The sequence below is a fragment of the Trachypithecus francoisi genome, unplaced genomic scaffold, assembly GCF_009764315.1.
Source record: "Trachypithecus francoisi isolate TF-2019V2 unplaced genomic scaffold, Tfra_2.0 Lachesis_group11, whole genome shotgun sequence".
In the NCBI taxonomy this organism is placed as follows: Eukaryota; Metazoa; Chordata; class Mammalia; order Primates; family Cercopithecidae; genus Trachypithecus; species Trachypithecus francoisi.
This window is the reverse complement of record NW_022681456.1, coordinates 75,237,041-75,249,601: the sequence shown is the minus strand read 5'-3', so window position 1 is coordinate 75,249,601 and position 12,561 is coordinate 75,237,041. Positions and strand designations below refer to the sequence as shown.

General features: G+C 40.1%; 1 protein-coding gene across 1 annotated transcript in view; it reads right to left on the bottom strand.

Annotated features, from left to right (window-relative positions):
- LRIG3 (leucine rich repeats and immunoglobulin like domains 3) overlaps positions 1-12,561 on the bottom strand; it is a 47,799-nt gene that overhangs the window by 18,708 nt on the left and 16,530 nt on the right. The window contains exon 4 of the mRNA XM_033221456.1: positions 448-579. Within this exon, the coding sequence (XP_033077347.1) occupies positions 448-579 (132 nt within the window). The remainder of the gene's footprint in view (positions 1-447; positions 580-12,561) is intronic.

Genomic DNA, 12,561 nt, shown 5'->3' with positions numbered 1-12,561 from the left:
GAGTCTCCAGAGAACCTAACCATCAATGGAAACTTAAAAAAATTACTTTTTAGGTCCTCAAGGACAGATGCTAAGATTCACACATATTGCTGGGAAAAGAGTGATTAAAATATGTGACGGATGGAAATTTCTTTTATAAATATCCACTTTTTATGACATTCATTTATTAACAAAACATAGCAATGGTCTGATTTTGATTTTTTTTAAAAAGGAGCACTTTTCACACCATCTAGGTTTTCTAATTAAAAAAATGTAATTTTTTTGTAATCTGAAAGTGTAAGAATAAACTGCAGATTGTGGTTGTTCAAGCTTATAGCAAATTTCAAGTCAATAAATTATACTTTTGATCCATCAGTAGTAAAGTAGACAAAGTTTGTTATATCTTATTTTTTCATTATAATATTTTCATTACAGGTGAAAGTTTTTGCTAAAGAAAACTTCACTTACAGATATTTGAGCTGTAGGGGTGGAAACGCAGTTTTGAGCTCTGAAATATTGTTGCTGCTAAGGTCCAAAGTTTCAAGGGACTGAAACTCTTTCAGATGTTCAGGTAGTATTTCAACAATCCTGTTTCCAGCCCTAGAATTAAAAGAAAGCACCATTAACAAGGTTAATGGTGCAACAATCTGAAAGAAGAAAAATATTTTCTATTCCTGACTGGTTCTTCAGAAATATGGAACTGACTAAACAGTACTTTTAAAAGTTAAACAGCAAGGCCGGGCGCGGTGGCTCAATCCTGTAATCCCAGCACTTTGGGAGGCCGAGACGGGCGGATCACGAAGTCAGGAGATCGAGACCATCCTGGCTAACACAGTGAAACCCTGTCTCTACTAAAAATACAAAAAACTAGCCGGGCGAGGTGGCGGGTGCCTGTAGTCCCAGCTACTCAGGAGGCTGAGGCAGGAGAATGGCGTGAACCCGGGAGGCGGAGCTTGCAGTGAGCTGAGATCCGGCCACTGCACTCCAGCCTGGGTGACAGAGTGAGACTCCGTCTCAACAACAACAACAACAACAAAAAAAAGTTAAACAGCAATACCATGGCCATTTTAAGTTACTCATTAAATTATAAATCATAATATTCAAATACGTGGAAAACATTCCTATATAAATCTGGGGTACTGTTTAGCAGCTGTGGCTGTCTAAATGCTACGCACTTAAAGACAACGGTTGGATGTTTATTCTATTTTTCTTTTTAAAAAAATTTTTTATTTATTGTTATTTTTTAGAGACAGGGTCTCACTCTGTCACCCAGGCTACAGTGCAGTGGCACACTCATAGCTCACTGCAGCTCAAACTCCTGGGCTCAAGGAACACTCCCACCTCAGCTTCCAAGTAGTTAGGGCTACAGGTAAGTGCCACCTCACCTTACTAATTTTTTGTACAGTGGGGGTCTCACTATGTTGTCTAGACTGGTTTCAACTCCTGGCCTCAAGCAATCCTCCAGCCTCAGCCTCCCAAAGTGCTGGGATTACAGGTGTGAACCACCACATCTGGCTATTCTTCTTAACAGCTCTTCTCCCTTCTGCTTATTAAATGGTATACAAAATGCCTAACACCAAGGTGGCATACCAGGCACTGATGAGTTAATTCCCTATTCCTTCTTCTTGATTCCTAATCTATTTCTAATTCTTCCGTTGAAAAGTGCCCATATTACAGGTGCTAATGAATTTAAAATACTTGTCAGATTGGGGATTTTTTAGAACCATTCTAGAGAGATCCCCTTTTCTTTAACAGCAAGTTTCAAGGAACTGCCATAGTCTTCAATATCAATGAATATGCTCCAGCCCTTTCAATAGTACAAAGTATTACATAAGAGCTCTCCAGTTTGAATAATCCCTTGGCATAATTAGATCAAAACATGTTTTACATTAAAAGTCTTAAACATCAGACCATGATGTCCAGTATGGCAGCCACGAGCCATATGAGGCTCTTTAAATTTAAATTAATTCAAATTAAATGCTGAAATTTAGCTCCTTAGTCACAGTAGCCACATTTCAAGTGCTCAACAGCCATACACTCCTGGTAGCTATCAAATGGTACGGCACACATACAGAATGCTTCTACCATTGTGTAGAGTTCTATTGGTGAGTGTTCTACTGAACAAATGGAAAGAAACAAACAGAAAAAAAAGAGGCCATTTCAAAGTTCTTAAAAAGTCATCAATCAATATAGTAACTCCTGAGGGAAAATGCAGCATTAAATGACAATTTTGTTAGAAAACAGCAATCAAACGGATGGGCAAGCCATCTTGTCGTATTAGATCAGGAAGTTTGGTCTTTTTTAGACCATCTTTTGGCAGGAGAAAATAACGTCAAGGTAGAAAGGATATCTACAAATCATAGAAAGGTCTCCTCTTTACAACGCAAGGAACAATGAAACAATCTGAATGCTCTAAACAGAATTCTGTGTCTTATGGAAGTCACACACTGGTGTTTGTACATGGTCTGCAGTTAATCTTCAACTAAAAAGAAAACTTGCAAAATATATCTTGTGTATTTTTTGTACCCCAAACTGGATTTCTATGGTGTTCTGAGCTCTTCTGCATTATTTTAACTCATCGGTCTCTCACTATCGCAGTAGGTTCCCAAGCGAGGTGTACCTCTTATATATTTTCACAAAATCTTGTGCTGCAAGCTGATGTTGAACTTACACCGCTGGTTTTCTCTGCCATACTGAGATATTCTTAGAAGCAGAATTCTCTCTATGTATCACCCTGAGAAAGTGTATAAAATCTAATAATATTGAGGATCGATTAAGTGCCAAGCCCTTTGCTAAACACTTTTCATATATTATACCCTTTAATGATAATAAAATTTCTCTGGTACAGACATTACAAAACATTTTAAAACTAGGGCTTTTCACCTAACAAGTTCAAGCATTCCCCAGTCAGCTCAAAGAATAAGCCCGATTGTTCCTGAAGCAATCCCTTAAGGCTTCTTTCATAGAATACAGAGTATGAAAGATACTCTAGCATTTAATTTCTCATACAGATATGTATTTCCCTTGAAAAGGCCCCTACTTCCCACCTTGCAAAAATGCTGAACTTCTGGTTTTAAATTCATCCGGGAATCTACCCTGGCTCACTGAGCCATCATCATGCCAACACTAAGAATGCCACAGAACAGAGGCCCTCCCAATCTGTGCTTGCCCACTTTGCAGGTGAGAGGGGGCCCCAGGGCTTGCATGTATTTACCATCTACCAGAGTCAGATGGCTGACTTTCTGTCAGGTGCCACCTTCTTCACACGAGAATAAGGGGAGAAAAAGGGCATACATTTTATATTTAAAGAACAAATTCAGAAAGCTTCTCGAAATATTGTTAAAACCCTTCTGCACAGTATTTTTAAGGACTGTGGGTGGATTGTCTTTTTCCAACTTTAAAATCCAAGTCATCAGAAAATCTAATGTCGAGTAACTAGCATAGACAATGTATATCTTAAGAGCTGAACTTTATGATGATAGTAAAGTTTTAAAAAAGAGATGATTCAGCAGTACTATGTACAAGTCACAAATGAATATCAAGCCCTTCAGATTCCCATAAAGTCTTACAGGCTTTTGTTTAGAGTCAAGTCAGCCATGACCTCTGATTTTGACCATTTCCCACATCTGGATTTGCCTGCGTATAAAGTCCTTGATCTAGCTGTGAGGTATAGGGTAATGCAAGTGAGACAATTAGTCAATTCCTAGGTCCCGGAGATGGATTCCATCCAGGAGACAAGCCACAAGGCCTTAGGGTCAGGGTGTGTGGGTTAAATAAAACCACACTGCTCTAGGGGACCAAAGTTTTCTCTTAAATGCATAATCCAAATGTTTGCATTAGCAGGATGTCCTCCTACAAACACTGGAGTCACTCTGAAGTGCCCCAGTGCCCCTCCCTCTATCCCCTCCCCCATCCCTAGTCCTATCTCCCTTCAAACTTTGCATCTGGTTTTGGTCCCCAGGCTGTCTCAGGCACGTATAGCTACATTTGTATTTAACAACAACAACAAAAACAAAACACTCAGCTATGGATGTGTGCAATAAATACAGCAAATCAGTTGGTGGTGGGGGCGGGGAGGCCCACAGGTGTCTATCACGTTGGTCAAATAAGGCTACAAGTTAGATAACAGACCATACAATCTTTGGTTTATATATTCGTTTGTTTATAAGGTAATTATGAACAAGGTATTAAAACTGCCAATTACTTGAGTGACGAATAAAATTTTCCTTGCAGTAAAAGTATGCTCCAGCCAAAGCCAGCAATTTCCTGAACTGCACACCTCCTAAATTGCAGTGTGAAAGTGCTCAGTTATAGATGGCGCGTGCACAGTGCTGTCTTTGTCAGCACTGCTTCCTAGCACAAAAATCCCTTACAACTGCCAGAATAATAGTCCTTGTATCACAAAAATTTAAATCTGTCCTAATGGAACTGAATTAAATCCAAATACCCGTTTCTTATTAGCTCTCAGACTAACTAGCAAGTAACCACCTGATATATACCACACCAGTTTAAAACAAAACAAACAAAAAACTTGCTTTGTATAATGAAGAGGGCTAAGAATGGGAGACAACTACCTTAAAAAACTAGATTAAAAAATCTTTTTTATCATCTAAAATCCTCAAAAAAAAAAAAAAATTTATGGAGTTGGTCAAAAATATCCAGTTCTAGAAGACAAAGATTCAACTCAACCCCAGTTTTCATTTTTCTCCAAATAGGAATAAATCCCAAACTTGATCAACACATTAAAAAGCACTGTAGTTAATCAATATTTTTGGCAGGAAACGTGCAACGCTTGAACAAAAACAGAACTCCGAATACCTTTTTCCATTACTGAATGTGGCAATACCATCTTTCCATTGTTCAAAAATCACAAAATAAACTGTAAATACTGGAAGGTATTTCAGTCTCGTACAAATCCATCTTAGAGACTAGGAATATTTTGGTCTTCTATGTTTGTTGATAGTACAGGGAGTTCCACGGTTAAATAATTTCTGAAGTGAAGTATAATTAGTCCCTTGTGGACACACAGGCCTGGGGACTTGGGTTGGTCAGGAATGCCAGATGGTTCCCTCAGGCTTCTAAGAGGCCACTGGAAAAACAGGAGTCCCAGGTATTTTGGCCTCGGCTTCTTGGGTCTACCGATAATGGTTTCATTTTGTTGCCCATTTCACTTTTCAGCCGACTTTGCCAAATCCCTTTAAAATGCAGAGGCAAACATGGCTTGCCATTTTCATCTGATGATATTTAACTCTGAGAGTGCTGGAGTTCTACATGAGCAAGATGGACATGCCCCTTGACCTCACAGAGCTTAAAGTCTAGTGGGGAGAACAGCAGACAACAGGGAGCTGTCCACAGTGTGAAACAGGCAAGGAAGAGTCGGCAGTGGAGGTACTGTGGACAGACTTCTACACAGTGGCAGGGAGAATGTTGGAGGTCAGCAAAACTTCCCAAAGGAAGGGAAGAAACGGCCACGCTGAGATCTGCGGGATGAGTTAGCTCAGCAAGGGACAGTAGAGGCTAGTGCTCCAAGCAGAGGCAAAGATTTGGGCAAGTGAGAGCAGAGCAACGCTTCCCTTTGAGGAAATGAAGGAACACCTGATGGCTGAGTACAGCGTGCACAGGTGGAGACTGGAGAAAGAAGAGACTCAAGAGTGAGGCCGCTGGGAGATGAGAGGCGTCAAGTTGGGCCCTGGAAACCACATCAGGCATTTGACCTTTATCTCAAGGTCAACTGTGGGGAGGGGGCCAGAGGATGTCAAATGGTGGGGTGACAATATCACATGTACATTTTAGAAAGGCTACTCTGATGGCTGTGGGTGGAAAGACTGGGATGAGGAGGGCATGACCAGGTGCAAGGGCACCAATTGGAGGCTCCTAACTCCATGCAGGACAGATGACAGAAGGATGACGGGTGACCTTGATGCCCACTTGGGGGGCGAGGCACCACACTTCCTCTGGTTTCCAGGGTACACACTGTGCTCTTCTCCTTCCCTGACATACAGGATCAGTTCTTCCAGCTCTGCAGCCTCTGGCCACAGGGACCCAGTTCAACTCTACTGGAGTTCTCATTCACTATCCATTACCATTGCACTTGATGCTTCTGATATGGGAGGTTTTCTAAGACAGAGTGCAGACTAGGGTCCCTCTGTGCTCAGGTGTGAGATGCTACTGCCTAGAACAGCTCAATACTGGCATTTTAATGCATCTGTAATCACTAAGAAAATGGGTAAGTGCATTATTCTCACATATAAGAACTGTGCTAGTTTGTCTGGATACTCTTAACACCTGCCTTGAATCTAAATCTGGACTAAATTAACAACAGTAAAATATAACTTATGAGGTTAGTGATATGACCACTTAGTGTGATGATTGGTTCTACTTCTTGATTCACTGTAATCTCCAGAAAGCATAACTGTCTCAAAAGAACCTTCATGCTCTCTTCAGTGGATATAAATGGTGTTAATTTAATTCCAGGGTCTGAAAGAAGAACCACAGAGTGGAATATTCTTTGTTAGTGAGGAAACAGAATATCAGGTTTTCTCACGCTGGAATTCCTAAACCAACCGAAGTGTAGCTTCCTGTTGAATAAGGGATACCTGTCAATAGTTTTAGCTGTCTCCTCCCTAGTACACGAGATAACAGGCAGCTTAAGACCTTGTAGCTGTGATGTGTAAGGACATGCAATCTAGGCAATTTAGAGAAGGTATCTGCATGCAGCATTTTCCTTTTAGAGGATGTGTGCACTGAAATTTAATGTGAAGTCATTTTTTATGTTTGCAATACCGTCTTTTCTTAGAATGCATCACTCTAACCACATCCCCTAAGTCCAATTCAGTGATTGCAACTAACGAACTGCTGAATCTATGGTCATTCCATACAAACAACCATCAAGCAAGCAGATTAAATGTATTGACTGGTACAGTCAAGCCTGGCCCCAAGGAAATACTAATTTCTATATATAACTTGCAAACAACCAGCTTAGCACCATTTATAAAGGAATTACAAACTGTTAAAGAAAACACTACATTCTACCAACACAGTAAAGGTCACTTATATTTCCAACAATAACCCCCACTCTCTTCTGAAAAGCTTCCCTGAAAACTATCTTGGCTGGAATAACTAACACCCCATAATATCAGGCAACTTTTAACAGAAATTTGGCAAGCAAAGAACTCCTCTCATATGGATAAAAAATAAACAGTCTCCGCTCATCTCTTTTCTAAAAAGATAATTAAGAGGTTTCATTAAAAGAACACATGTTTAGACTGGTCCATTGGTACTGTGGCATCAAAGAATAAAGCCAACGGAGGAAACTTGTGTAAGGAGACAGATTCTTGATGAAGAATTAAGGACACTAACCAGCAAACGTGTGTTGGTGTAAGAAGCAAAGAGTCAGGCCGGGCATGGTGGCTCACGCCTATAATCCCAGCACTTTGGGAGGCCGAGGCAGGTGGAACACGAGGTCAGGAGTTCGAGACCAGACTGGCCAACATGGTGAAACCCTGTCTCTACTAAAAATACAAAAAAAAATTAGCCGGGCATGGTGACATGCACCTGTAGTCCCAGCTACCTGGGAGGCTGAGGCAGGAGAATTGCTTGAACCCAGGAGGCAGAGGTTGCAGTGAGCGGAGATCATGCCACTGCACTCCAGCCTGAGCAACAGTGTGAGACTCTGTCTCAAAAAAAAAAAAAAAAAAAAAGCAAAGAGTCAGTTCTTTCAGCAAAAAGCCAGGTCAACATAAAATATAATTATCCTTTGGATCACAAACATAATAAAGATGGCCACATATTAATATTTTAATATAGAGGTCCTGCAATAATCAGTGTCTTATTCATGTACTAGTCATAACACATGTTAAAAATGAAAAAAGAAATATGAGCCAAGCTCCATGGTACATGCAAGCAATTCCAGCTATTTGGAAGGCTGAAGTGGGAGGACTACTTAAGGACAGGAGTTCAAATCCAGCCTGAGCAACATAGCAAGACCCTGTCTCTTTACACAACAACAACAACAGATCAATAAAAGAAAAAGAAGTCAAAAGCCCCATTCACACCACATACCAAACAGCCCTTCTTTGATCCCCAAGTATAAATTCAATCTAGTCCTTTATGTAAATGGAAATTTAAAAAGCAAATCCTGGAAGACAACAGGATAAAGAAAACATTGAAAAAATATTTAATCTGAAGTAATTTATGTACAATAAAAATGGACTCTACTCTGATTAGTAAACTTAAAAATTTTTCCTATTTCTTCTTTGGGGCAGAGGCCTTCCACAGTCATTTTCACACGTCGGACCATTGATCTGGTTTGAGTCTCCCCTACTAGACGATTTACTTGTGAGTGGAGAGAACCTCTGATTTATCTTTGGTTCCCCAGAACTCAGGATAAAATGAATGAGTTCAAGACCCCAGAGTGAACAAACTAGAGTTCAGACACTCAAGAGCAGCTGTAGACTGCACCATAAGGATTTACCTTAGCTATTGTTCAAAATGCATAGGAACATCAGAAAACAGAATGTCCATTACTGCTGCCAGCCAGAAAGCGTAAACACAAAACTGTGATACTCTACATTAATCAACCTGCTGATAAGATCTGACACAATAACTCAAACTACAGCTCCCCAGACAGGAGATTTAGATTTAGACCCAGACGGTTCTGTGTCTTGATCTACTACGTTTTTGTGAACCTTAGTTTTCTCTCCTGTAAACAGAGGGAACTGAAATGAAATGAAATGATCTCTTCCAGCTCTACTGAGTTGTGACTCTAGATCTGGATGAGAAACACTGCGAATGACCAGATTTGCTGCTGAGAAGTCATCCAATTGCATCATGTAAATACTGCAGCCTCTTGTAGAACCTACCCTCCCTCCTGGGGGTTTCTTTCACCTCTCTCCTCCTGAGAGTCCCATTACCTGGATGTCTAGTCTTCCTCTTTCTCAGCTTGCTCCTTCATTTTCCTGGGGTCTATCTTTTGTTAGCTTTGCAAGAAACCATGTGTAAAAGCTGTCACTTCATGTTTGAAAATATCTTTATAGGATTTGGGTGTGTATAGTTTAGGTTATCAATCCTTTTCTCTTAGGATTTTTTTTGAGATGGAGTCTGGCTCTGTTGCCAGGTTGGAGTGCAGTGGCACGATCTCGGCTCACTGCAACCTCCAACTCCCTGGTTCAAGCAATTCTCCGGCCTCGGCCTCCCGAGTAGCTGGGATTACAGGCACACGCCACCACGCCCAGCTAATTTTTGTATTTTTAGTAGAGATGGGGTTTCACCATGTTGGCCACGATGGTCTCGATCTCCTGACCTCGTGATCCACCTGCCTCAGCCTCCCAAAGTGCTGGGATTACAGGCGGGAGCCACCACGCCCGGCCTCTCTTAGCATTTTGAAGACACTGCTCATGGATGATGCCAGCCTGGGAAGCCAGAGGCCGTTCTGACTCTCTGCACCAGTGTTTTGCAAACTTTAGCACACGTCAGAATTGGTGGGCAGGGGCTTCTGGAAGCCCAGATTGTTAAGCCCACACCTTCAGGGCTTCTGTTTTACTAGGCGTGGGTGGGTACCAAGGAAGCTGCTTTTCTACCAAGTTCCCAGGTGATGGTGATGCGCTAGGAGCACAGTCCTCATAGGACCACCTTTGCCTTGTTTTCACTGAGACATCACTCAGCAGGTCCTTTCAATCTAGAAATGTATATTTCTCAGTTTCAGGAAATTCAACATTTTTTATCTTTCATAGTTTCCTCCTTTCTATCTCCACTGACATCTCTTTGTGAAATTCCAATTAGATAAGTGTTAGCCTTTTTAGTTCATCTTCCTGCTTTCTTATTTTTTCTTCCCATGATTTCCATCCCTTTGTTTTTTGGTTCTTTTTTCTGAGATTTTCAACTTTCTCCCAACATTTTATTACCTTTTTAAAGTGTCTGATTGTATTGTTAACTTTTTCTGAATATTCCTTTTACTGTTTTTTTCACCATGTTTTTCTGATTTTGTGGACATAGTACCTTTTCTTTTCTCTCCAAAGATATTAAATTTGTTTTGATGTTCCTTTCTCCTTCCATTTGTCTCTGATTCTCATTCCTCGTTTGTTTCAGACTCTGACTTCATTGTTAGAAATATCTTCAAAAGTCTGATGATCACTGGCTACTCATTTATACTTAATAAAAAGCAGCACTAAAAGCCTCCTGAGGGCTGTGTGTGGTATGGGCTTGCTGAATAGTGAGTGCCAGCACAGGTGAAGGAGGGACCTATTTCAGGATGAAATGGCCACATGTCAGTTTCTGTGAATCTTCTCTCAAATTCTCCAGTCTCCAGTCTGGTGAGTACAGCTTGGATGCTACCATCTGGGAAGGCTAACAGGAAATAAACTGAGGGGTGGGGGTGTTATCTTAAGTATTGAAATTTGACTTAATTTTCCTGATTTTATAAGATGTGGCCCCCCTCAATCATTACCCCAAAACAGCTGGGCCTGTGTCCTGAATCCCAGAGACTTTCTATTTAAGGTCTCCCAAAATTAAATTTCCAAACCTGTGTCATGGAAAAGATAGTTACTGGGCTTCGAGTTTTGGAGGAGAAACCTGGAGTTCTGATTACTTCTATCTTGCTATGCAAAAGTTTTAACCAATCCTGTTTTCAGTCCTACTCTGCACTCCCATCTTTATAGGTTCTAAATTCCTAAGCCACTTTGAGGTTCTGAAGCATCTTTTTTCGTTTGTTTTTTTGTTTTTTTGGATCAACTTCACTTTTTCTCACTTTTAAGTCAGTTACAATTTATCCATTTGCTTGCAAAATTTGTATGGCATCTTTCATTTGAACTATATCCTTTCTTCGTGTTCTCTATTTTCTCTTTGCTCCCATTGGTATGCACTTTTTTATTCCTTTACTTTTATTTTAAAGGGATTTTTAGGAAGGAGCAGAGTGAAATAAATGCACTCAGTCCATCATGCTTAATAGCACGCCTTCAACAGAAATTCAATGAGTAAAACTAGTTTTTCTCTAAACACCAAAATAAAACCATTAAGTTACTGTAGTCTGTTTTACTGAAAAAAAAAAAAATCAACTTAGATTTGTATATATTTTTTAATTAGCCTAAAGAATTTTCACTTCAGATGATAGTACAAACCAGAAAACACTGCATCAGTTACCATATAGATGACTGATTCCATATAAACACATCCAGTTAAACAAATTTCATTTTACTTTCTGATATGGTGCACAGACCAATGGACTAGAATGCAGACACAGAATAACTTTATTTCACCCGAGTATTTATCTTGTCCTTGTGAATAAGACACAGAAAATGTGGTGACAATTATCATACAGGCAGGTGAGTTCATATCCCTAGTCTTTATTCACAGACTGGCATTAACCTTTAGGGAAGCAGCTAGTGGCAGCTACTGTGGCCCCGTGCTACCGACATTTGTATGAACATAGAGATGTGAATGATCAAGTGCAAATACCAAAAAACTAAAAGTGTAATTCATATATTAGATGAATCGTGATCCAAAACCTCTCAACGTACTAAATAGCAAGATGAGAATTGAGCTGGGATAAGGCAGTGTTTTGGAATTTTAATCAAGCATTTTTACAAGGCCTATGTGAAAGCAATTCTTGTGAAAAGCGACAACAAGCTTCCTGACAACAGTTGACCACAAATTCAGTATGAGCCAATAATACAACATGGTGCCTAAAATGCTAATATAATCTTAAGCTTCATTAATAATGTTCAGTATTCTGGTCGAGAGATGACCCCACCACATTCTGTATAAGGCCACATCTCAATTATCTTGTTCTGGCCATTGTGTTTATACTGTCATGCCAGACAGGTGTGTGATGGGGTGGACTTGAAGGCTCTAGACTTGCATTTTCCAGTATAACGGCCACTAGTTATGAGTGGCTATTTAAATTTACACTAAAAATTCAATTCCTGGGTCACACTAGCCACATTTTAAGTGTCCGATATTCACATCTAATGGCTACCACCAGGTACAACACAGATACAGAATATTTCCATCATTGCAGAAAGTGCCATTGGACAGCACTTGTCTATACCCCATGTCATACAAGAAATGGGAATGAGAATTTGACCCAGGAGAAGGGAATGCTTTAAGAAAATCTTGTATTTTAAGACTTACAAGAATTACGCAGAAAAGAGAAGTTGCTCTCTCCAGCACCCAGAACTACGATTATAGGTAGAGGCTGCTGCCGAAGGGCAGACCTCTGCTTAACGTATAAAAAAAACCTAGCAATTAGAATTAGTCACTACAGAAAGGCTGCTCACCAAGAATGAACTTCTATTCTTAGAAGTGATTAAGGAGAGGGAGGTCAGACAACCACCCTTCCAGGGATTTCTCTATAGAGGAAAATGGCTCTTCTGATTCCAAGTTACCAGAATTATGCAACAACACACTAAACTATCAACAAATGGTTATCACCAGTTATATAATATAATATAGCAAGCTGTTCCTAACTCCTTTCACCTTTTCTTTAAAATTTACATGGCAACTGTACTGAGGAAATTAAGACAGGAAAGGCCAGAGGAGAATAAGAGAAAGAGAGATTTATACGATTAATTGACTACTTCCCTGAGT